The sequence below is a fragment of the Ovis canadensis genome, chromosome 14 (genome assembly GCF_042477335.2).
Source record: "Ovis canadensis isolate MfBH-ARS-UI-01 breed Bighorn chromosome 14, ARS-UI_OviCan_v2, whole genome shotgun sequence".
In the NCBI taxonomy this organism is placed as follows: Eukaryota; Metazoa; Chordata; class Mammalia; order Artiodactyla; family Bovidae; genus Ovis; species Ovis canadensis.
This window is the reverse complement of record NC_091258.1, coordinates 71,688,260-71,714,184: the sequence shown is the minus strand read 5'-3', so window position 1 is coordinate 71,714,184 and position 25,925 is coordinate 71,688,260. Positions and strand designations below refer to the sequence as shown.

The 25,925-nt window shown below is 42.3% G+C and overlaps 2 protein-coding genes and 1 pseudogene across 13 annotated transcripts in view; 2 read left to right on the top strand and 1 right to left on the bottom strand.

Moving 5' to 3' along the window:
- Nucleotides 1-25,925, bottom strand: part of ZNF613 (zinc finger protein 613) — a 46,144-nt gene that overhangs the window by 18,598 nt on the left and 1,621 nt on the right. For 2 of the 11 annotated variants that reach the window (XM_069551474.1, XM_069551463.1), the window contains exon 2: nucleotides 25,318-25,376. The gene's annotated coding sequence lies outside the window, so the exon portion shown is untranslated. Of the gene's footprint in view, nucleotides 1-16; nucleotides 228-2,068; nucleotides 2,588-10,896; nucleotides 11,049-14,693; nucleotides 14,865-25,317; nucleotides 25,377-25,925 lie in introns of those variants that run through there. The other 9 variants (XM_069551459.1, XM_069551464.1, XM_069551469.1 and 6 more) reach the window with 7 other exon arrangements.
- Nucleotides 2,576-14,040, top strand: LOC138419180 (zinc finger protein 1 homolog). Of its 2 annotated transcripts, none has more exons than XM_069551597.1 (3): nucleotides 2,576-3,131; nucleotides 9,464-9,590; nucleotides 10,651-14,040. In XM_069551597.1, the coding sequence occupies exon 3, from the start codon at nucleotides 11,051-11,053 to the stop codon at nucleotides 12,077-12,079; it is 1,029 nt and encodes a 342-aa protein (XP_069407698.1). In that variant the 5' UTR covers nucleotides 2,576-3,131; nucleotides 9,464-9,590; nucleotides 10,651-11,050; the 3' UTR covers nucleotides 12,080-14,040. The 2 variants fall into 2 exon arrangements, with proteins under 2 accessions (XP_069407698.1, XP_069407697.1); XM_069551596.1 differs by having other exon boundaries at nucleotides 2,630-3,131; nucleotides 10,986-14,040.
- Nucleotides 19,214-23,344, top strand: LOC138419604 (zinc finger protein 350-like; annotated as a pseudogene).

Genomic DNA, 25,925 nt, shown 5'->3' with positions numbered 1-25,925 from the left:
CGGAAGCGAACTTCACCTCAGTCCTCTCATCCTATTCCACGCAGAAATCCACACACTATCCTGATTTTCTCCTAATCCCACCGCGACCTCCTCGAACCCGCACTTCCGAGAATTCTTTTTACTACTGCGCCCCAGCTGGACTACGGCGGCCGACTAGGGGCTGCGGCATTTGTACGGAGAACGCGGAGAACGCACGCCCGTTTTTTTGTTTGCTTGTTTGTTTGTTTGTTTTTTCCGGCTTTTCCAGGGAGCTAATGTCTGCGCCCTGCTCGCCACGGTACCTGAGGCTGCCATCTTTTAGGAATTGCCGTACAGAAAGCCAGGCACAAGCACGTAAGTGACAAGAAACAAACCACCCTCACGTCTCTGCTCCTCTTTGCTCCTTCGCGTCCGATTGTAGCCGGACAGGCTCCTCTGTCCATGGGATTTTTTTTTTTTTTTAAGGCAATACTGGAGTGGGTTTCCACTTCGTTCTCCCGGAGAATTTTCCCAACCCAAGAATGGAACTCGCGTCTCCTGTATTACAGGAGGATTCTTCACGCTGAGCCAGCAGTGATTTGCACCTTAAACGCTCCTCGGCAAACTACACTGATTTCCGCCCAGAAAAGGGGAGAAGAGTAGCCAGAAGCCAATGGGAACAGGGAATCCAACGTCTGGGGAAATTTTTTGCCCCTGATACTGGGCTAAGCTTGAGCCAGTATCAAGGGCCGGGCTTTCTGAAAACGAGAGTCCAGAAATTTTGTAAGGAATAAATAAGATAATTCCGGGCAGAATAAAAAGTCGTACAAGAAAGGAAAAGTAATCATAGTATACTAGTGGTTGAACTACAGTATTATACAGTATATAGTAGTATATAGTCATATATAAATAAATACTACTTATAGTTCCCAGGTCCGGCCGCAATGCAAGAGACACAGAAGACGCGGGTTCGATCCCTGGATCGGGTATCTCCCCTGGAGGAGGGCATTACCAACGCGATGGACATGAGTTTGGATAAGCTGCGGGAATTGGTGATGGAGAGGGAAGCCTGGCGTGCTGCAGTTCATGTGGTTGCAAAGAGTCGGACATGACTGAGTGACTGAACTGAACTGAACTAAAAGATGGGGAGAATGGAGCCTGAATTGATAGTTATAAATATCTACAATATGATTAAGAAAAAGATAACCTAAAACAAAAAAGCAATAATGATATAAGAAAATAAATAATTTATAAAATTAATAAAAGAATTCCCTTGTGGTCCAGTGGTCCACTAAAGGGGACTGGGGTTCAATCCCAGGTTGGGGACCAAGGTTCCCAAAACCTCCAGCACATGAAGAATACAACAAAAGACTTAATAAATGTTATCAACTAAAATAAATAAGCAAAATTAAAATAATATTTTTTCACTCCTTAGAACAGGCAAAGACTAAAAGATGGATGAGGTATTTAGAAAGCAGGCACTCTGATAGAATTAGACCTTTTTTCCCCATATCTAAAATGAGGATAATATTTCTGCCCACCATTGACAGCTTTCATAATATTAGGTAATGTTTGAAATACACCCCTAATCAAAAAAATGTGCATACATTTAGTAAAAATTAGCTCTTACTTTTCAGCTGGAGTTCTTGAGGGAGGATAGATTAGTAAAGTGGACTCAACTAATAGAACAGTTTTGGACAACCTGGAATAATCAATCCAATTCAAACTTTTCATTCTCTCTGACTCAACAACTCCAATTCTAAACAATTCTTCACTAGACAAATGTGAAAACATTTCAACTGAGATAAAGCCTGCACAGAAACTTCTCCCAACAATTTCTGGCCTGGAAAAAAGTATGTTTGTCACTCAGTGGTGCCCCACTCTTGCTCCTCTACCATGGGATTCTCCAGGCAAGAATGCTGAAGTGGCTGTAGTCGTTCCCTTTTCCAGGGATCTTCCCGACCCAGGGATCGAATGCGATCTTCTGCATGGCAGACGGATTCTGTACCCACATTTTCTGATCTTCTATTCCTCCCCAATTCACTACCTTTCATCTTAGTCAGAACAAAACCCCTCCAAGCTAGCTCAACCCTGCCAGCAACCCTCTCACCTTTCACCCTAGGGATGTCATCAAACTTCCACCCCCAACTTTGACTGAAGACCTTTTCCTTCAACTAAATGTGTTTCCTGTGTGTCCGCAGAAAGGCATGCTGCCTTCCTCTACCACCTTGGCTTCTGCAAACCCTGTACCGTTCCCTGAAATCGCTGCTGCTGCTGCTGCTGCTGCTGCTGCTGCTGCTGCTAAGTCGCTTCAGTCGTGTCCGACTCTGTGCGACCCCATAGACGGCAGCCCACCAGGCTTCCCCGTCCCTAGGATTCTCCAGGCAAGAACACTGGAGTGGATTGTCATTTCCTTCTCCAGTGCATGAAAGTGAAAAGTGAAAGGGAAGTCGCTCAGTCGTGTCCAACTCCTCGCGACCCCATGGACTGTAGCCCACCAGGCTCCTCCATCCATGGGATTTTCCGGGCAAGAGTACTGGAGTGGCGGGCCATTGCCTTCTCCGCCTGCTCTCAACTCTCTAAAGGAGAACTCCTTTTGAGGTTCGGACATGCGCACCTTTTTAAATATGGCTGCGCCCACTGTGAAGTTTTGTACCTCGCACGTAGCAGCGGCAAAGCGAAGGCGTACATGTTTGAGTTTAGTGCGCCTTACTAGGAGGACATCAGTATTCCGCCGAGATAGACTAGAGCATGCTAATTCCCCTTTGCAACGCTAGCGATTGGCGTAACAATCGCTACAAAACAAGTTTTGTAGGGCAGGGAAATTGGTTGTACGGCTGGCTTCTAAAATGGCGGGCCCCCTAGATATCAGCTAATAGGGTGCCGCCATACTCTTGTCATAGTGTCTCTGTTTAAAAGACGCGAAAACTAAATGGAATTTTCGTTGGTGGAAGGACGCCCCGGGGTGACGGTTGTCAGCCTGCAGACTCTGGTGCTATAGAGAATAAACTTGACCTGCGAGGTGGAACAGCCGGGCTTGTGACTCTGAAGAAAGTGATGGACTGTGCCTATTGCTACCCAGGCAGCGGTGCGTGAAGAATCTACTAAGGAGTCTCAGTTTCGCTTTCTGGGAGCAGAATCAGTTTGAGTTTTGTGGAGATATGAGCTTTGAGGTAAGGAAGGCCTATGGGGAGTCTTTAGGAGAAGCAAGCCCTTGTTGGGGAGGGGATGCATTCCGTTAATGAGGGAACAGAATGGTCAGAAATAAGGCAGCCCTGGGGGTCAGGGTATCGCAGTAGCGTGGAGACAGATTTGGGGTGGCTTGGGGTTAGCATTTATGGGAGAGATCAGTGACTTTGCGGTCTTGGAGGCAAACCAGTGTTTGGCATGGTTTAGCGGGGTAGTCAGCGATTGGGATGCACTTAGGGGATAGGTCAGAGATTTGGGGCATCCTTCGGGGGAATGTTATTGATTGGGGGTGAATGACATGAGGTGTTAGAGGAAGTCAGAAATTGGGGTTTGAGAGTGTGTCAGAGCCTGAAAATGTCTTCTGGAGGAAGATCAGTTCTTAGGACAGCCTTAGAGGGATGTCAGCGATTGGAGCTTTCCTGCATGAAGGTCAGTGACTGGGGAATCTTTGGGTATAAGTCAGTGATTGAGACGTCTTTTGGGAGGTTCTCTAATGGAAGTGTCCAGAATGGCAGGTTCGTGATTCAGACATCCTTGGTTGGCAGTTCAGCGTTTTTGATGTTCTTGGCCTGGGTGAATATTTGGGATGTACTTAGTGAGGGGTTCAGTGTTTAGAATATCCTTCTGGGTGGCCTTGTAGGGAGGTTAATGCTTGGGGCAACTGTTTCTTGTCTTTGAGTCCCCAGTGGTCACTGAGAGTCATGGGGATCTATGTATTTGAGTCTGGATAAACGAATAATAATTTGTTAGAAGTCAAGAACTATGAAATTGGGGTATGAAACTATTTATTACAAAAATGTGATAACAGTGCATAAATAGCTTATAATTTGCATTTTCAAAGAAACTTCCAAACCTTCAAAAAAAGAAAATTAACCTTATATGGTAAAATTGTTCCAGATTACTGACTTTTGGTACAAAGTCTTATTGATAGCTGTGTAGTATTCTACAATGTGAATCTCCTTATATTCTTTGCACTAATTTGGATAGACGTGACTTTGAAATATTCACATAGGTCTGGACATTGCTTGTTAAGTTTATGCCTAGATCTTATCTATGTTTGCTGCCATTTCAAACAGCTTCTCTTTCTTTTGAAACTTCAGTTATTTTTATTTTATAGGTATAAAAGTAATCAACTTTTTTCTCTTCGATAGCCTTACTGAGGAGAAGGCAATGGCACCCCACTCCAGTACTCTTGCCTGGCAAATCCCATGGACGGAGGAGCCTGGTAGGCTGCAGTCCATGGGGTCGCGAAGAGTCGGACATGACTGAGCGACTTCCCTTTCACTTTTCACTTTCATGCATTGGAGAAGGAAATGGCAACCCACTCCAGTGTTCTTGCCTGGAGAATCCCAGGGACAGGGGAAACTGATGGGCTGCCGTCTGTGGGATCACACAGAGTCAGACAAGACTGAAATGAGTTAGCAGCAGCAGCATAGCCTTACTGAACTCCTTTTATTACTAATGTGTTTGAACTGATCCTTTTAGGTTTTCCAGGTGAGCAGTCAGAACACCTGCAGATAAATTTAACTCAGAGAAAAGAATATGGACTTCAGATTTGGGCAGACCTAGGTTTTTATTCATATTCTGCCACTTACTCTGTGAACTTGGGCATTTCTAAACCTATGCTGCTTTTCCCATTTGGTTAAAAAACTACCAGTACTACCTATTCAGATACTTAGAATACCTAGCACATAGTAAGTACCCAAGAGAGGTTAGCAAGCACTATTCCAGTATACACACACACACTTACATGCACACATGCTTCCCAGATGGCTCTAGTGATAAAGAATTCACCTTCCAATGCAGGAGACATAAGAGACTTGGGTTTGATCTGGGCCAGGAAGATCCCCTGAAGGAGGGCATGGCAACCCACTCCAGTATTCTCGACTAGAGAATCCCATAGACAGAGGAGCCTGACAGGCTACAGTCCATAGGGTCACAACGAATTGGACATGACTGAAGCCAGGCTTCAGCAATATGTGAACCATGAACTTCCTGATGTTCAAGCTGGTTTTAGAAAAGGCAGAGGAACCAGAGATTAAATTGCCAACATCTGCTGAATCATGGAAAAAGCAAGAGAGTTCCAGAAAAACATATATTTCTGCTTTATTGACTATGCCAAAGCCTTTGACTGTGTGGATCACAATAAACTGTGGAAAATTCTGAAAGAGATGGGAATACCAGACCACCTGACCTGCCTCTGGAGAAATCTGTATGCAGGTCAGGAAGCAACAGTTAGAACTGGACTTGGAACAACAGACTGGTTCCAAATAGGAAAAGGAGTACATCAAGGCTATATATTGTCACCCTGCTTCTTTAACTTATATGCAGAGTACATCATGAGAAACACTAGACTGGAAGAAACACAAGCTGGAATGAAGATTGCTGGGAGAAATATCAATAACCTCAGATATGCAGATGACACCATCCTTATGGCAGAAAGTGAAGAGGAACTCAAAAGCCTCTTGATGAAAGTGAAAGAGGAAAGCGAAAAAGTTGGCTTAAATCTCAACATTCAGAAAACGAAGATCATCGCATCTGGTCCCATCACTTCATGGGAAATAGATGGGGAAACAGTGTCAGACTTTATTTTTGGGGGCTCCAAAATCACTGCAGATGGTGACTGCATCCATGAAATTAAAAGACACTTACTCCTTGGAAGAAAAGTTATGACCAACCTAGATAGCATATTCAAAAGCAGAGACATTACTTGGCCGACTAAGGTCCATCTGTCTAGTCCAGGCTATGGTTTTTCCAGTAGTCATGTATGGATATGAGAGTTGGACTGTGAAGAAGGCTGAGCGCCGAAGAATTGATGCTTTTGAACTGTGGTATTGGAGAAGACTCTTGAGAGTCCCTTGGACTGCAAGGAGATCCAACCAGTCCATTCTAAAGCAGATCAGTCCTGGGATTTCTTTGGAAGGAATGATGCTGAAGCTGAAACTCCAGTACTCTGGCCACCTCATGCGAAGAGTTGACTCATTGGAAAAGACTGTGATGCTGGGAGGGATTGGGGGCAGGAGGAGAAGGGGACGACAGAGGATGAGATGGCTGGATGGCATCACTGACTCGATAGACGTCAATCTGAGTGAACTCCAGGAGCTGGTGATGGACAGGGAGGCCTGGCGTGCTGCGATTCATGGGGTCGCAAAGAGTCAGACACAACTGAGCGACTGAACTGAACTGAAGCAACTTAGCACACACACATATATATACTGTTTCTCTGAATTTTAACCTTTTAAAAATTTAGTTTAAAAAAAAATTTTTTTATAGTGACCCTTCTCTAAATGTAGATTTAGTTTTCAATACAATTTTAGCACAATTACATAATTTAATGAAGAGAGCTTTGTTGCTTGCGTTTCTTTCTTGTAAAATAGACCATCATGTAGTATATGGTACTTTTTTCCTCCTTAAACTATCATGTTAACCTACCACCACATACAAATAAAAACTCTTACAACTCAGAAAAATATTGTGCTCCCAGTTATAGTTTGTCACAGGAGTGAATTTCTGTAATCCCCAGGCTTCCTGGGATGAAACAGTTCCAGTGAGGGAAGGAACTGAAGGTGCCAGAGCAGCCTGGCGTCCTTCACCAGAGACTTTGTACTGGAGCTGCAGGGAGGCAGCCAGAACCAACAACAGAGCAGATACAAGAGGTGCTGGCTGAATCTAGGGCTCCAGAAAATGCCTGCATCCCAAGTGAGTAGTATTCTGCACATTTATTTTCCTTTCTGCTTTCTAGTGGATTTTAGGAGGTTAAATCATACATATGTTAAAAGAAAATGTTTATTCAGTATTTATGAAGGTTACTCTATACCAGACACAGCATGGAAAGATGAATGTCTGAATTCAGAAAGAAGTACTGAGACAAAAGATCAACTTCACAGTAAGCTTTATACATTTATAAAATTTATTATTTTTATAATTTATAAATTTTACTAATTTATAAAATTTATAAATAAGAATTTATAAATCATGTTTATATAAATTGTTTGAAGTTAGAACATAGATTATAGCCTGTGAGGCTCTAAATGTTTAGTAAAATTGAGCACATGGGAGTCCTGTGTGCCAGTCCTGGCAGTCCAGTGGTTAAGACTGTCCTTCCACTGCAGGGGGCATGGGTTTGATCCCTGGTCAGTAAACTAACATCCCACCATGCCTCACAGTGTGCCAAAATAAATAAATAAAGAGTAGAAACTTGTCTCTGGTATCCCCTGTTTTTCTACTTATCTATTGTTGCCTTGTTAGTCACCCCAAAATCTGGTGGTAAACATTTATAATCCTCATGGATTCAGTGGGTATAAATATTCTGTCCACACAGTTTTTGTGTGACACTGAATTCTAGGATGGATCTCCGAGTGTTTACATGTGTCCCATTAGTTATGATTGTTTCCAGAGAGCTTATGTAGGAGCAACACATTACAAATTTTGAAAAAAAAAAAAAAAAATTAAGTATCAGCCTGGTAGACTGCAGTCCATGGGGTCGCTAAGAGTCGGACACGACTGAGCAACTTCACTTTCACTTTTCACCTTCATGCATTGGAGAAGGAAATGGCAACCCACTCCAGTGTTCTTGCCTGGAGAATCCCAAGGACAGCAGGCCTGGTGGGCTGCCGTCTATGGGGTCGCACAGAGTCGGACACGACTGAAGTGACTTAGCAGTAGCAGCAGCAGTTTTTTTGGATACATAATACTTTTGTTCTATAATGAGTGAGAATTTCCTAAACATTACAAATGGTGACACAAATATACTAGCTTACAGATATGTACAATGTACTACTTTATGCTTCAAAAATGCAGGAAGGTATATATATATATATATAAATATATATATAATTTTAGCTCTAATGAACAATTTAGTGGGCCCTATGGGCCCTATGGTGATGGCATGTATCTTTTCAGGTTTCAAAGACCATCCTCAGTTTCAGTGATTTGCTATAAGAGCTCAACAGTACTCAGCAAAGCATTTATTCTCATGGTTATGATTTATTACAACAAAAGGATACAGATTAAAATCAACAGAAAATGGTGCATAAGGCCAGGTCTAGAAGACACCAGGCAGAAGCTTCCTGTTGTCTCAATGAAGTCACATGGATTTTGTTTCCTTTTCCCAACAATGATTTGTAAGAACACATCTCGTGTGTGTGCTCAGTTGCTTCAGTTGTGTCCAACTCTTTGCGACCCTATGGACTGTAGCCCACCAGACTCCTCTGTCCATGGGATTTGCCAGGCAAGAATACTGGAGTGGGCTGTGCCCTCCTCCAGGGGATCTTCCTGACCTGGGGATCGAACCCGCGTCTCTTACATCTCCTTCATTGGCAGGCAGGTTTTTTGGTTCTTTACCACTAGCGCCACCTGGGAAGCCCAACAACACATCTCCGGTATTGCTAATTAGTGTCTAGGCTTATTTGCAGTGGGTCACATAGGGAAGGCTGACTACATCAATGGCTGACGTTGGTGTCCAGCCCGTGGACAACTTCAGAAGTCAAGCAACTTCCAGAAGTCAAGTTGCTACAATGTGGCCCAAGACCTCTAATATAAATCACATTGATAATATTAGTGAAGCTTAAGATATTCTCAGTGTCAAAGTTTCATACAGTCCAGAAGTTTATAGAGTTAAACCCATATGTCCCCCATCAGTCCTTTTTCTTTACCTGCAAGATAAATAATCCAAAAACTTTTTATGTATGTTCTTCTGACTTCCTGTGTCAGTACTCACATATGTAAATGTGTATTTGTATGAATTTGAGTTGAGGGCCCATGACTCAAACTCAGTGATTCTCTAGAAGACCTCAGAGGACTCAAAAGAGCAATGTGTTATATTTCTCTCTGTGTAAGCTAGTGTGTTCCTTCAGGGTAAAAGAAAGTCTTCCTTGTAAAGGAATACTTAATACGTTGTCTGTCATAGGTGCATACACATAGGCTGTAGGTGGTTTCCAGATTAAAGATTTAAGGGTGTTCTCTGTTCTATTCTTCTTTTGTGAATCGATGAACATGTGAGTCTCAGAATGACTGAATAGAAGCACAGGCAAGACACCAGGCAGAAGCTTCTCAATGAAGTCTCAATGAAGTTTGTTTTCTTTTCTCAACAATGATTTGTAAGAACACATCTTGGGTGTGTGCTCAGTTGCTTCAGTTTTAAATTTTAAAAAAATGGCTTTTCCTACAAAGTAAAATGTAAAACTTATTCACAGAAAGCAGTCAAATAGCTCATCATGGGAAAACTTACAGGAAAATTTCTGAGACGTTCCTATTTATCTTCATAGTAGTAATCAATGATAGTTCCTTTAGAATGAATAGGAATGTTCTATTACAGGGCTCGGTGTCATTCAAGGATGTGGCTGTGGTTTTCAACTGGGAGGAGTAGCAGCTACTGGACCCCCTTCAGAAGAACTTGTATCAAGATGTGATGCTGGAAAATTTTATCAATTTAGTATCAGTGGGTAAGAAGAGCATTCTGGGTACTGTAGGCAGTGGACTGCCTTTTCTTTCTCAGGGATGGAAGGGGTGGAGTCTTACAACTGCCTTACTTTTCTAGACTTGAGTTTCATACGTCATAGATTTTAGTACCTTCTGGCCTCTTAGTTTTCTTCTCCCACTCCCAAAGCAAAAGTCCTTTACTTGGCCAAGTTGGAATTTGTTCAACCCCTTAAATATAACCTTATTCTACAGAGGACTTGTATTTGAGTCTGTGGGTCCTCTGTAATTCCCCTTGAGTAGGGTATGATGTTACCAAAGCACATGCATTCTACCAGTTGCAACAAGCACCATGGATAACAGGAAAAAATCCAGAGTCAGACTCATTCCGGTGAATGAAAAACCAGCGCCATGGGATAAAGGGAAGTATCAGTCTTTGCTGGCCAGAAAGAGGGAGGCACCTCAAAAATATCTGGAGAAATCTTCCTGAAATTTTTAAGCTCTCAATATGACTCAGAACAGCTGACCTGAGTTCCCACCTAATGTAAACATTGACTCCTTTTCTCTTTTTCTTGGCCATGCAGCATGGCTTGTGGAATCTTAGTTCCCTGACCACCAGGGATCCAACTCGGGCCCTTGGCAGTGAAAGTGCTGTGACTTCACATTTTAATCTCTCCATGTTAGGTCTCCTGCATTGGCAGGTAGATTCTTCACCACTGAGAAACCACCTGTAATTATCAACTTGCCAGGTGGGAAGACACCTGGGAAACCTGTATTAGGTCTCTTTTGCCTGGTTTAAAACACACACACACACACACATTTCTTTATTTTAGATATTCTGATCAGATCCCTCTCTAGTCCATCTTGGAACTTGCTCTCCTAATTAATCTTTCTCTCTGTTATCCTCAGTGTACTTGCCTTCTCCTTGTCTCCATCTCCTTAATCCATGTTTATATTAATAGCTCTCTTTTCTTATATATTCAAGCATACATAAATTCTCCATTCTTCTCATTGTGTATCTCTCATGCTTCTTGTGCGTGCATGCTAAGTTGCTTACGTCATGCCCGACTCTTTGTGACCCCATAGACTGTAGCCTGCCAGGCCCCTCTGTCCATGGGATTCTCCAGGCAAGAATACTGAAGTTGGTTGCCGTGCCCTTCTCCAGGGGATCTCTTGGACCCAAGGATTGAACCTGCATCTCCTGCATTGGCAGGCGAGTTCTTTACCACTGTTGTTACCTGGGAAGACGCTTGTAGTTTATTCCTTTTTTCTTTTCCCATCTTTAAATCTCCTTTTACTTATAAATGTCACAGACTTTAGGTTTATACTCACAGTCTCCCTTCCTCTTTTCTCTTTGGCCTTTGCTGAGATCCTCTTCCTTCTGTTACATGGTCATTGTGGATTCATTGGTCTGTTTCTAGAAGACACCTGGCAAGTTGATAGTTACAGAGACTGGCACGAAGTAAACCATGGCAACCTGGAAACTATGGAGAGTCACCACAGAGATAATGCATTTGGAAAAGTATCTTCTCTGAGCTTAAACCTTGAAGTTTCTTTAGCACAAATACCTCATACACCTGACATACTTGGGAAATACTTGAAACCTAATCTAGAATGTATTACTCAGAATAAAAGCTACACAAGAAATGAAGTGGAATTTAATCAATGTGACAAGTTATTTCTTTATACTAAGCATGAGAAAATTCTTAATAGACAAAAATATGACGAATATAGGGAACACATTAAAGCTTTCAGCTGTAAGTCACAGCTTATTAAACACTGGAAAACTCAAATGGCAGAGAGACACTACAGCTGCACTGACTGTGGGAAAGCCTTTTCCCAGAAGTCAGACCTCATTAAGCATCAGAGAACACACACCGGAGAGAAACCCTACGGGTGCAGTAGGTGTCAGAAAGCCTTCAGCCAGAAGTCCCATCTCATTTTACACCAGAGAACCCACAGAGGAGAGAAATGGTTTGAGTGCTGCATATGTCAGAAAGGCTTCAGTGATGAGTCACAAGTCACATTACATCGAAGAACACATACAGGAGAGAAGTCCTACAGATGTGATGAATGTCAGAAAAGCTTCGGCAATAAGTCACAGCTCATTATTCATCAGAGATCTCACACGGGAGAGAACCCCTATGGTTGCCATGAATGCGGAAAGACATTTCCCCTTAAGTTTAGCCTCATTTTACATCAAAAAACACATACAGGGGGAAAACCTTATGGATGCAGTGATTGTGGGAAAGCCTTCATCCAGAGATCTGAGCTCATCAGACATCAGAGAACTCACACAGGAGAGAAACCTTATAATTGCAGTGAATGTGGAAAAGGCTTCAGTGTAAAGTCACTCCTCAACACTCACTGGAGAACTCATGCAGGAGAGAAGCCCTATGGATGCAATGAATGTGGAAAAACATTCTCCATCAAATTTAGTCTCATCCTACACCAAAGAACTCACACAGAACTAACTCCCTACGAATGCCATCAGTGTCAGAAAGCTTCCACCTAAAAGTCACATCTCACTATTTAGCAGAGGTCTCACACAGGAGAAAAACCCTACAAATGCAGTGAATGCCACAAAGCCTTCAGCCGGAAGTCGTATTTCCTTATTCATCAGAGAATTCACTCTGAAGAGAAGCCTTATCAATGCCACAAATGTGGGAAAACTCTCCCACAAGTTTAGCCTCATCATTCATCAGAGAATCCATACAGGAGAGAAACCCTATGGATGCGGTGAATGTGGGAAAAATTTCCCTATGAAGTTTAGCCTTGTTTTACATCAGAAAACACATACGGGAGAAAAACCCCTCGAATGCCATGAGTGTCAAATCTTTTGCCCAGATGTCACATCTTATTATACCTCAAAGAACTCACACAGGTGAGAAACGTTACAGATGCAGTGAGTGCTGGAAAACTTTCTCCCACAAATTTAGCCTCATTTTACATCAGAAAACTCATCAAGAAAAGTCATGAAGAAAGTTAATATCCAAAAGTTGTCACTGAAAGGAAATAGCTCATTACACTCCAGAGTTTATGTAGGAGTGAAACCTTAAGAATGAAGCAGATTTGGACACTTTCCAGATTCATACCACATTACTTTTATCAGACAATGGTACTACATAGAATGCCAGACAGGAGGAAATACCTTTCCCGATAAATGTCAATTGAATGTAGGCTAGAGGGAACAAATAGGAACTTCTGTGTATGTATTAATGGTGGGGATGTTGTTGGTATGAAATTCAGCTACAGAGAATTGACATTTAGGGGGAAAGTCATGCTTTCATGGTATCATTTATGAGGGAATTCATTTCCTGTAATTTTGACATAATACACAGCATTACAGAAATTATTAAATATGTAAATAAAGACAGTAGTTCGAAAACAAAGCAAAAATTATAGCAGAACCATGTGAAAATATATAAGTGTTCTGTACCTATTTTAATAATAACATGATTTTTGTATTTGGGAATTGTGTGTGTGAGCATTAATGATTGTGACTCCCTAGTTCATGTGCTTAAATGTCATAAAATTTTACCACAGAATATCTGCACTGTGTCTTTGTATCATCATAATGCTACATGAATTGTAACTGAACTACATGGTTCATTATTTTAGTAAAAGAATCTTATGACTTAATATCTTGCCACCTCTACCATGCCCCACTGTATTCTTTATTAGTAAGTGGGCCTGGAAATTTTTGAATCTTTCTTGAGTAAAACTTTTGTTTTCATTGATCCGAAGATGGAAAAATTGTCCCGTGTATTAACAACGCTTAAGTGAAAATGCAGCACACAGTTGATTGCTTGACATATTTAAATGGAGAAATGGGTACACAAAATATTAGTGTATCATACAACCAAAGGTACCTTACGTGAAAGTGAAAGTCAAGTCGCTCAGTCGTGTCCGACTCTTTGCGACCCCATGGACTGCAGCCCACCAGGCTCCTCTGTCTATGGGATTCTCCAGGCAAGAATACAGGAGTGGGTTGCCATTTCCTTCTCCAGGGGATCTTCCCAACCCAGGGATTGAACCCGGGTCTCCTGCATTGCAGGCAGACGCTTTATCCTCTGAGCCACCAGGGAAGCCCAAAGGTGCCTTAGATTGGATGAAATACAGTAGAAATCATCATCTTTATAATAGTCTTTCTTCTAAACCAGCCAGATATTTAGGGTTTGAAGATGATGACTATTCATAGGTTTTATATACCCCCTTTGAATTCTGAACAGTTTGAGATAAAGTCCCTGGTATCAGAAGATAAAATTAAATATTAGCTTGAGTCCTGGTATTGCCTGATAGGATGTGTGGTTTGTTCCTAAGGACAAATAAAATATTTCCCCCATACAGCTCAAGATGCACTTCCTTTTGAAAGAGTATAAACCAAACTTCAGAGATGTTTTTATTAATCCCTTTCTAGAATGTAATACAAAATCTCAATTTTTTTTCTTAAATGAGAATTAAACTCTTAAGTTACAAGGAGCTTGACTCTGGTTTCCTTTTGAAGCACATTTTACATTAAAGTAAAACACAAACCTCAAAGAACAATCCGCAGACTGGGAGACTATACCTCAACACTTCACTGAAAAAGATGAAAACTTAGAGTGTATAAAGAACTCTTATGAATCTGTGGGTGCAGAAAAATTAGGATCATTAAGACAAAGAGGGTTGCTCACCATCCAGTTTTGACACGGGGTTAATGGCAACCCACTCCAGTATTCTTGCCTGGAGAATCCCATGGACGGAGGAGCTTGGTGGGCTACAGTACATGGGTCGCAAAGAGTCGGACACGACTGAGCGACTTCACTCACTCACTTCACTCTAAGTTGTAACCCACTACAGTTGCTGACAGTGCACTGAGAGGAATTTAAATAGAAAACAACAGGCTTTCTGTGCTTAGAATGCAAGTGAATAGGCAGACAGGGCTCACAGATCATTAGATGTATATCTCAGGAAGAATTTTAGTGACACTGGATTCTAGCATCTTCCCATACAGAGATAAGCCTTAAAAAGATTAACTTGAGACATTTTTTTTCCTTTATGATTAGCAGTAAATCTTTTACCAAGATGTATGCCTAACTGCATGTATTTCTATCCTGAAAGTATATATAAACGGGCTTCTCCCTTACCTTTTCGGAGCAACTTCCTCAGAGCTAATGTCATCCCCAAACTGGGTTCACCTCTTGGTGGGTGTCAAGCCAACAGGTACACCCAAGCCAAAGAATAGAAGAAGGAAGGATTTATTACTTGCAGCAAGTAAGAACGCCAGGGATCTTTACCAAAGCAGTGGCTCCTGGGAACTGCAAAAGTGAAGAAGTTTTAAGCTAAGGGCACATGCACATTCATGAAGGGGCTTGAGCAGAGAATTCAGCATAAAATTGGGCAAAAGTTGAGTGTCCAGCTTTAGTAGATTGAAGTCAGAGGGTCAAGATCATCAGTTTGGTCCTTTACCTAGTGAAAGTGAAAGTTTAGTTGCTTAGTGGTGTCCAGTTCTTTGCGACCCCATGGACTCTAGTCCACCAGGCTACATCGAATTCTCCAGGCAAGAATACTGGAGTGGGCTGCCATTCCCTTCTCCAGGGGATCTTCCTGACTCAGGGATCAAACCCATGTCTCCTGTGGCTCCTGTATTGGCAGGTGGATTCTTTACCACTGCGTTACCTGGGAAGCCCCATTGTCCCCTTAAGATCATTGATTACAGAGACTGTTCAAGGGCAAGAATTATGGCCAGGCTTAGACGACAAAACGGCTTAGGCTAAAATGGGTTCTCTCATGTCAAGAAAGCCACACCTGGTTCTCCTTCTCTGAGAAATCTCCCTAACCCATATGCTTACACTAACTGGGTGGCTGTGGTCCTTAGCAAGAACCTGAATAAAACTTAAAGCTCACAACTGTTATTTTGAGGGTTTTCCAGTCAACAGATCAATAAGAAAATAAGAGTAAAAATCAATAGGTAAATATCCATAGAAGAGATGATTCTGAATAGCCAATTAACATGAAAAGATACTAAACTGCATTTTTAACTGAAAGCAGGACCATTTTTGGACAGCCAATTCTCAGATTTTACTTCATTTATCTTAAAAATTATAGCAATTCCTGCTGGATAGGATAGTTTTAATAGTTTTTGGGAACATATCTGTAAAGTGACAGCTGACCAACTTACAGTATCCTAAAAATTTGTAAGGAACACTTGATTTGTCTTTGCCAAAGTATGACAGGATGGAAGGGGGCAGGGCACAGCCATTACAAGAATGACACAGCCATTGAAGATATGACAAACTGGTTAGAACCTACAAGGCTCTGACTAGCCTACACGACTTCCCATAGACCTTGAGCCTCATTATACACTCATTGTAGTACATTAACAGAGAAGGCAATGGCACCCCACTCCAGTACTCTTGCCTGGAAAATCTCATGGGCAGAGGAGCCTGGCAGGCTGCAGTCCATGGGGTCACGAAGAGTCGGATATGACTGAGCGACTTCACTTTCACTTTTCACTTTCATGCATTGGAGAAGGAAATGGCAACCCACTCCAGTGTTCTTGCCTGGAGAATCCCAGGGACGGGGGAGCCTGGTGGGCTGCCGTCTATGGGGTCACACAGAGTCGGACACGACTGAAGCGACTTAGCAGCAGCAATAGTACATTAATATGCTAAATAACACACCCACCAGTGCCAGGACAAGGTTGACCATTTTAAAAGACCAAAAAGAGGGTGGTGGCCCAATTCCTGAAAACTGTTTTTCCCCACAAATAGTTTAAATAATCCTCCCACTTGTTAGCCTATAAAATTATTCATCCCATAAAAACTAACAACCCTCTACCCCTAGACTGCTCTCACTTGCCTAGGGCATGTGTATTTCCCTGAATAAACTCACTTTCACTTTACTATGGCTCACTCTCTCCTGAGACCTGGGATGTGATCATTCTCTTGCTCCTCCCTTCTCCTGCAACCACAACCCACTGCTGCTACAGCTGGAAGAAGCTTGGACTAAGATGCACAGATAGGGTGATGGGTGAGCAGAGAGAAGGGGCTGTACATTAGTTCAGTTCAGTCGCTCAGTCGTGTCTGACTCTTTGCGACCCCATGAACCGCAGCATGCCAGTCCTCCCTGTCCATCACCAACTCCCAGAGTTTACCCAAACTCATGTCCATCGAGTCGGTGATGCCATCCAACCATCTCATCCTCTGTTGTCCCCTTCTCCTCCTGCCTTAAATCTTCCCCAACATCAGGGTCTTTTCAAATGAGTCAGCTCTTCACATCAGGTGGCAGACATTTTTGGCTGGACATTAAAAAGTAACAAAACAGCACAAAGATGCCCCAGAATTGTCTCCCAATAATATTAGATGAAAGCAGAGGTGCTAAGGCCTTAATGATGTTGTCGCAGAAAGAATGGTTGTATGTATTTTGAGACTTACCAGAACCCTGTGGGGCTTCCTGTTCGTAGGAAAAAGGCTTTGGGCTCCTTGACTTTCCAGGAGTTCAAAAGAGCAGATTCAAATAGTTTTTCTAATTAAGGAAGTAAGGGAACTCAGTAACAAAGGAAAAGCAGTCAAGAAATAATATTGCAGCAATAAAGCAGGGTCCTGGTTCTTCTTCCTTCTTCCAAGGATATACATAACAATATACCTTTCAGCTTTTCGCTGAGCACAACATTCCTGGAACACTATCCATTACCTCACCACCAACCAAACAGAAGAAAATCACATATCCTGTAGCCCCCGCCCCGAATTTTGCCTTTAAAAACTCTTCCCCAGATTTCCCTGGTGGTCTAGTGGATAAGAATCCTCCTGCCAATGCAGGGGACAAAGTTTCAATCCTTGGTCTGGGAGGATCTCCACATACCTGTGGGCCACAACTACTGAGCTGGCAAGCTTCAACTACTGGAGCCCTTGCGCCTAGAGCTGTTGCTCTGCAACAAGAGAAGCCACCGTAATGAGAAGCCCATGCACTGCAGTGAAGAACTGCCCCGACTCAGCCACTAGAGAAGGCCAGCACACAGCAACAAGGGCCCAATGCAGCCAAAAATTAATTAAAAACAAACAGGGACTTCGCTGGTGGTCCAGTGGTTAAGAGTGCCTTCCAACACGGGGGATGCATTTTTGATCCCTGGTCAGGGAACAGCCCATATGCTTCAGTTAAGCATGGTGACTAAGCTCCCATGCTGCAATGAAGAATCCACATGCCTCAACTAAGATCTGATGCACCCAAATAAATAAATATTAAAAAAAAAAAACTCAAATACTCTTCCCTCAAAACCACCAGGGAGTTGAGGGTTTTTTTAGCACGAGCCATCCTTCTCCTTCCTTGGCCCTGCAGTAAACCTCTCTCTGCTCCAAACTGCAACATTTTGGTTTGTCTGGCCTCACTCTGTATCTGGCACATGAACTTGTGGTCAATAACCTGTCTCCTGCGTTGCAGGCAGATTCTTTACCTGTTGAGCCATCAGGGAAGCCCCTGTATTGCCTTTAATTACACAAATGACTTGTTGTCACATATTTGGTCTTTGTACATACTTGGTCTTTGTCGCTGGTTCTCGGGACAGAGTTCCTAAAACGTCTGCAATTTCCTGAGAAATAGAGGAGTATCCTTTTTTTATTGATAACAAGCCCCTCTGAACCATCTGTGAGTGTATGCTAATGAGGTGACTCAGGACAGGTCCCTAGAAAACTTTAAGACGGGAGCTGATCCCAGAAAGACCAAGCCTTGACTGGAGTGTTTGGCTCTACCTTCTGATCTCAGTAGATAGGAAAGGAACTGGAGATTGAACTCTGTCACTAGTAGGCAGGGGTTTAATCAATCATTCCTGTGCAATAGAACCACCGTAAAAACCCCAACAGGTTTCAGAGAACTTCCAAGGAGGCAGGCCGATCCCCGTGCTAGGAGGGTGACTCATCCCAACTTGATGGGGAAAGAGGCCCTTGCATTCAGGACCTTTTTACACTTGGCTCTCCTTACCTTTTCATGTGGGTGTTCATTAATATCCTTGATGAAAGTAAAAGTCGCTCAGTCATGTCCGACTCTTTACAACCACATGAACTATACAGTCCATGGAATTCTCCAGGCCAGAATACTGGAGTGGGTAGCTTTTCCCTTAGGGGATCTTACCAACCCAGGGATTGAACCCAGGTCTCCCACATTGCAGGCGGATTCTTTACTCGCTGCGACACACACGGGAGGCCCTATATCCTTGATAATAAACTATAAAGGTAAGCATAACATTGTCCTCAGTTCTGTCAGTTGTTCTAGCAATTTATCCAATCTTAGCACGGAAATTATGGGAACCCCTGAGTTGCAGCCAAGCTGGACACAAATGCAGGGAACCTGGGACTTTGGACTGGTGTCTGAACTGAAGGCACTCTTGTGATACTGAGCCCTTTAGCCTGTGGAGCCTGATGCTAATTCTAAGTTGTCAGTGTCAGATTAGGGTTGAAGCTGAAGACCAAATATTAGAACAAAAGATGTTCCTAGTGCTTTTACCACTTAGGAGACTACAAGGGTTTTAGGATCTCTAAGCCAACCACCAGGGATAGAAACCTCTATTATTTCACACCCTCCATTTTAGTGATAAGAGAAACACTCATATTACAGGGGACTGTGTTGTTATAGAGATCGCTGACACTGTAACACGGATGTGGCCGTGGGTGTCATGTGGGAGGAGTGGCAGCTCCTGGCCCCTGCTCAGAAGGCCCTGTACCGGGATGTGGTGCTGGAGAACTACAGCAACCTGGTGTCTGTGGGTGAGGACAGTGGCTTTTCTTTCTTTAGCTTCTGAAGGCTTTGTTGTGTCTGTCATGCTCTGAAGTGGTAGATTTTCGGTCTCGTCTCTTGTCCCAGACAAGAAGGTATACTCTCTTTTCATTTTAGAGAAAAGCCTTTAATTTACAAACATACAAATTGCGTAGTCCCTAAAAAGCATACTGTTCTCAGCATCACAAATCTCTGGTGACATCTGATGAGCCTGAGTCTTCTGGCATTTCCCATGAACAGGGTATCAGGTTAGCAAACCTGATGTACTCTCCAAGTTGGAATGAGAAGAACCACCATGGACCTCAGATGATTAAGTTCCCGGTCACCCTCATCCAAGTAGGTGAGAGAGAAGCAGCAAGACGGGCAAGGCTGTGGAAATCACCTTTCAGTTCCTTAGAGAAGGCATCCCAGTGGGGAGGGGTGCAGAGGACACAGAAACAGCCTCCATGTAGCCCTCTCTCCATAAGAACTCTTTTTCTGGGTGGGAATTTAAAGGAAAATATACCCCTTTATCTCTTCTTGGAAAGAATCCATATATTTCTCCTTAGATGTCAACGTTCCCCCCTGCCACACCCCACAGTCTTGCTTGGATTTTCAAATCTTCCCATACTTCAACATTTGTCAGAGTATGATTTTATGTTCCTTTCATGTCTCTTGCTATGAAACTCCTCCTTCTGTGTCTCGTTTCTAAGAGGAAACTTTGAATTCATCATTATCTTCTGACACATACACGTTCCTGCCCCATTGGAAAATATTTCCCCTTATGACATCCAGCCACACCTTGGAAGCCTTTATTCTTATGGTGACATGATCTCTTAACATGTATTTATGTTTTTCTTTTTTCCCCACTCTGAGCTGCTTCAAAGGTTCTGTTGTTATCCTCTGCTCGCATAGACTATAAAACCTTATTTATTTAAATGTGTTAAGCCCTTGTTCTCTAGCCCATGTTCCGTAACAATGTCTAATACACCTGCTGCTACCATATATTTTACCTGTCTCCATGGCAACTCCCAATAAGTTCACACTTTCTGTGTGAGATACTAGAACCATCTTCCCTCCAAGAAAATCCCTTTCCAACATCCTTTCTGAAATTGAGATTCTGCTGCACCTCCATACATCTTAAATCCTGACATTACCTTGAATCTTCTTTACCTTCTGCGTGCGTGCATGTGTCACTTCAGTCATTTCCAGCTCTTTGCAACGCTATGGACTGTAGCCTGCCAGCCCCATCTGTCCATGAGATTCTCCAGGCAAGAATACTAGAGAGGGGTGCCATTTCGTTCGCCAGGGGATCCTCCTGACCCAGAGATTGAACCTGCATCTCCCACATTTCCTGCATTGGCAGGCGGGTTCTTTAGAAGCACCACCTGGGAAGCCCCTCTTTACCCTCTGTGCTCCTGTGTTTCACACCTTTGCTGTTCTATTCTTTGTTTCATTAGAGAAGATCTTTCTAAAATTTCTCATTCTCAGTTCGTTAGGCTAGGGAGCCTAAACAAAATCATAAAATCTCATTAGTGAGTCTTATCCTTCCTTGTAAATAAATCCTCATTTCTTCTACATCTCGTTACTTCCTTTGCTTCTTCAAACCACTGTCATGTTTGAACTTCCTACTTTATTCCTTATCTTGTTTATTGTTTCCTTTCCACCCGCAGAATATGACTTCAGTTTAAGAATTTTTTTGTGTTTCTCCAGTACTGGCACCATGTCTGGTTTGTGGAGTAGCCATTAATTAAGGATGTGTTGAATGAATGTCTTTCACCATTTTGAAATTGGGTGTCCCTCCAGTCTCTGTGAGGTGATGCTAACAGTGACGGTATTTAACTGTCCCCAGGGCCTTATTTATAAAGCAAACAAATCTATATTTATTCATTGTGAATTTACTCTATTTTACACTGATGGCTGACATCTTTTGGGTTGTTTGGTGTTTTATATTATCATGTTTTTAACCATTTCCAAGAGACAGGAGTTAGTGCTTAATGGATGCAGAGTTTTTCAGTTGGAGAAGATGGAAAAAAACCCCAAAAAACTAGTGATGAAAGGTGCTGATGGTTGCACAACATTGTGATTATACTTAATGCCACAGAACTGTACACTTAAAAATGGTTAAGGGACTTCCCTGGTGGTCCAGCGGTAGGACTCTGCCTCCACTGCAGGGAGCATGGGTTCCATCCCTGGTCAGGTAACTTAGATCCTGCACGGCCCAGCCCCCCTAAAACCATTAAAACAGTAAAATTTATCTTATATATATTTAACTATAATTTTGAAAAGTTTTTTTAAAGATAAGGTACTTTTATGCTTGGAATTCCTTTTCTATTTGATATCTTGAGTTTTTCATTAAAGAGCCAGATCACCCCAAGGTATTTTTGAAATAGTTTTATTCCATCTGATGCTCATAAAGTGTTCATTGTTATCTTTCCTAAACAGTAAGGAAGTGGATGATCATGTGCAGTTGCACTGGCAAAACCAAAATACGCTGAAGTGTTATGAACAGAATGCATTTGGGAATATTATTCACCACAGCAGAAGTTGTTTTCCTTTAAGGCCAAATTATGATGTATTTGATTTACACAGGAAAACTCTGAAATCATATATAGATATAACCAACCAGAATAAAAGCTGCAACAAAAAGGAGCCTGCTGAGCTTAATGGGGATGGGAGATCCTTGCTCCATGCTCATCATGAACAAACTCATACTGAAACTGAACATCAGGAAATACACAAAACAGAGAACGCCCATGAATGTACTGAATATGGGAAAGCCTTCCTCAAGAAGTCTCAGCTCAATGAACATAAAATAATTCACACAGGAAAGAAACCCCATGGATGTAGTCTGTGTGGGAAAACCTTCTTCAAGAAGTTCAAGCTCACTGAACATCAGCAAACTTACAAAGGAGAGAAACTCCATGAGTGTTGTGAGTGTGGAAGAGCCTTCCTCAGGGAATTTTAGCTTATTGAACATCAGAAGACGCATATGGGAAATAAACTCCATGTATGCAGTATATGTGGGAAAGCACTGTACAGAAAGTTCAAGCTAACTGAGCACCAGAGAACTCATACAGGAGAGAAAGCCTACAAATGTACTGAATGTGGAAAAGCCTTCTTTAGGAAGGCAAAACTCACTACACACCAACAAAACAAAACAGGAGAAAAACTCCATGTATGCAGTGAGTGTGGAAAAGCTTTCTCCAGAAAATCACAGCTCATTCTGCATCAGAAAATTCATACAGGAGAGAATCTTATATATGCAGTGAGTGTGGGAAAGGTTTCATACAGAAGGGCAATCTCCTCATACATCAACTAACTCACACTGGAGAGAAACCCTATGGATGCACTGAATGTGGTAAGGCCTTCATTCAGAAGGCATGCCTCATAGCACATCAGCGATTCTATACAGGAAAGACTTCCTTTGTATGTACTGACCGTGGAAAATCTTGTTCACAGAAATCAGGACTCTAAACCTCAGAGAATTCACACAAGAGAGAAACCTTATGTGTGCAGTGACTGTAGGAAAGCCTTCACCACAAAGACAATGCTCACTGTCCATCGAAGAACTCACATGGGAGAGAGGCCGTATGGATGCAACAACTGTGGGAGAGCTTTCTCCCGCGTCATGTCTGGTTAAGCATAAGAGGACACACACAAGAGAGAAACAAGTAGATTCCGTGAAGGTGGACAAAGGGTCACAGCTTCTTAGACACTAGTGAACTCTTGCCGGGGAAAAACCCTGTTAATGTAGTGACTGTGCAGATGCCTTCTGTGGCCCCTCAGACATCATTACATATCAGTGGACTCCTAGCAGGTGGGAATGTAGTCCTGAAGGAACAGCCAGCTGCCAGATGTGCACCCTCAGGAGGCAACAGAGAGTTTGTGCAGGAGAGAAAGGTTTATGGATGCCATGAATGTGGTTATGCCTTCAGTGGTCAATTACATCTTATTTTATGTCACGAAAAACACGTAGGATGAAAACTGGTGCATTCTATTTGGAAAAGCCTTGGGCCATAATGTATAGCTGACTGCATGGTTATATGTAAACAGGAAGCCTGTGAATGCAGAAGTTAGGAAAGCTGTGTTTTGGAAGAAAGACCGCATCATCAGTGATTACCATTGGTCATAGGTGAGCTTATAGTGGGTAAAAAATATGAGAGTGGTAAAACCCTTGCCCCCAATAGGTATCATTACATACTAGAGAGAAACTGTTGGAAGGCAGTGAATGTGGCAAGGTTTTCAGTGGTACATTCTGCCTCATCCATCAGCTGGTGAAATCATACACAAAACACTGTGAACATCACTACTTGACAAGTATCTTAATTAGTTCTTGTGAGGCAAAGCCTGTGAAAATGAGGGGTATTTGAGAGCTTTATGTACCATTTCCCACTTTAATGCATTACATAATATACCTGATATACATTTTTGGATAGGAAACCTGGAACCATATTCTTCGTTACTATGCTTAAAAGTGAAAATGTTAGTCACTCAGTTATGTCTGACTCTTTGTGACCCCATGGACTGTACCTGCCAAGCTCCTCTGTCCATAGAATTCTCCAAGCAAGAATACTGGAGTAGGTTGCCATTCCATTTGCCAGGGGTTTGACCCAGGGATCGAACTAGGGTCTCCTATATTCCTGGCAGATTCTTTCCTGTCTGAGCAACCAGGGAAGCCTGGTTACTATGCTTATATTTCCATAATTTTAAGGAGATAATCTACCTCACATCACGGGTTATATTCATTTCACATATTCATTCATTTCTCCCAACTGGAAAAAAAATTATCTTCAACACCCACCCAGTATATGATAATTAGCTGCTACATTTCTTTGACTTTAATATATTTAAATATTATTTCAGCAAATTGAATTTTCTAATAAGAAAAATGAATATTAAGGTCATAAATGCAACTTAATGTCCTTGAATGAGCTTAACTTCAACTGATAAATAAGACCAAGCATTATACAATAAAGGTCACCTTAAATGTGATTTTTAAGATTTCCTAGACTTGCAAAGGTAGTGAAATGAAGGTTTGCAAAGTGAACTGAAAGCCCAAAAACAATTAGTAATTTAAACCTATAAATTAGGTAATAAAATACATTGCAACACAGACCTTGGGTTTTTTTTTTTTTCCTTAAAACATGAAAAGATGGGCAATCTGAACACAAATTAAGATTGCTTCTCTCCTAGTTCTCCCCTTCTCTGGTTATCCAGATTATTCTCAGAATCCTAGGAATATGAAAGTCTACACTGGTTAACTCAGCTGCATTCTTCCTTCTGGACATAGCTCCCTAACCCTATCTTTTGCCTCACTGATGGGATGGAAACAGATGCCAGGAAGAAAGGTGGGTAGTTCCATTTCCTCCTAACTCAGGCACTCTTGAGTCTAACATGTTTGGGAGTGACATGAGGAAGAGAGAAGTAGATTTTGTAGAATCAACTTTGGCCTGTTACCTCATTCTCCACAGAGCTGGAGAGACTGAATCAGATCGAGAATGAGTCGAGGAGCCCTGCAAGAGTGGGCTGAATCTGGTTCTAGACTGGAATACTACAGGCCTTTAACCTATCTGGCAAATGTTTTCTGAATCTCTATAATCACTGAGCTGTAGCCAGGAGTAATGTCAGTAGTGACTACTGCTGGAAAACTGAGTTTGAGGAAAGGCATGATGTCAGGTCCCTTAGGGAGAAGCTAGCGGTAGAGGCATGTAAGTAGATAAGGTATCTTAATGGCGTTGTAAATGTTCTTTAACAATTAACACATGATGTGAAAACTTAAGACTCACTTGGCGTGAACATCTTCATTGTTTTCTTAAGGGTTTTATTAAGCTCCTAGGCCATACATAAACATTCCTGTATTACACTGCTCTGGCTGCCATACTGAAATACCAATGTAGGTGGCTTAAACAGAAGTTAATTTTCTCATAGTTCCAGAGACTAGAAGTCCAAGGTCAAGGTTCCAGCAGATACAACTGGAGTAGAGCCCCACCCTTACAACTTCATTTAACCTGAATTACTTACCTTAGGAGTCCCATCTCCAAATAGAGCCACAGTGGGTTTCAGGGCTTCAGCATGTGAATCTGAGGGGACACAAACATTCAGTCCTTAAAATTCCACCACTGGCCCTGTCCCCTCCAATCACGCCCCTCTTGCATGCAAAATACATACATTTCATCCCAATAGCATCCCAATAGCCCCCTGGATTAACTCTAATCCAGGACTTCCCTGGTGGTTCACTGGTTAAGAATCCACCTGCCAATGCAAGGGAAATGGGTTTGACCCTTGGTCCAGGAAGATTCCACATGCCTATGGCAACTAAGCCTGTGTGTCACAACTACTGAGCCCACATACTGCAACTAAATAAAGCCCCTGCCCAACAAGGAAGACCCAACACAGCCAAAAACAATAACTTTAAAAAAAAAAAAAGTCTATATCCAAAGTCTCATCTGAGCCAAATATAGGTGAGACATGATGTACAATTCATCCTGAGGAAAAATTCCTCTCCATCTTTGGACCCGTGAAACCAGGTAAGTTATGTTCTTCAAAAATACAATGGTGGGACAGAGGTATGATACATACTTCCATCATAAGACAGATAAATCATAAGGTAAAAAGAGTGACTGGTCCCA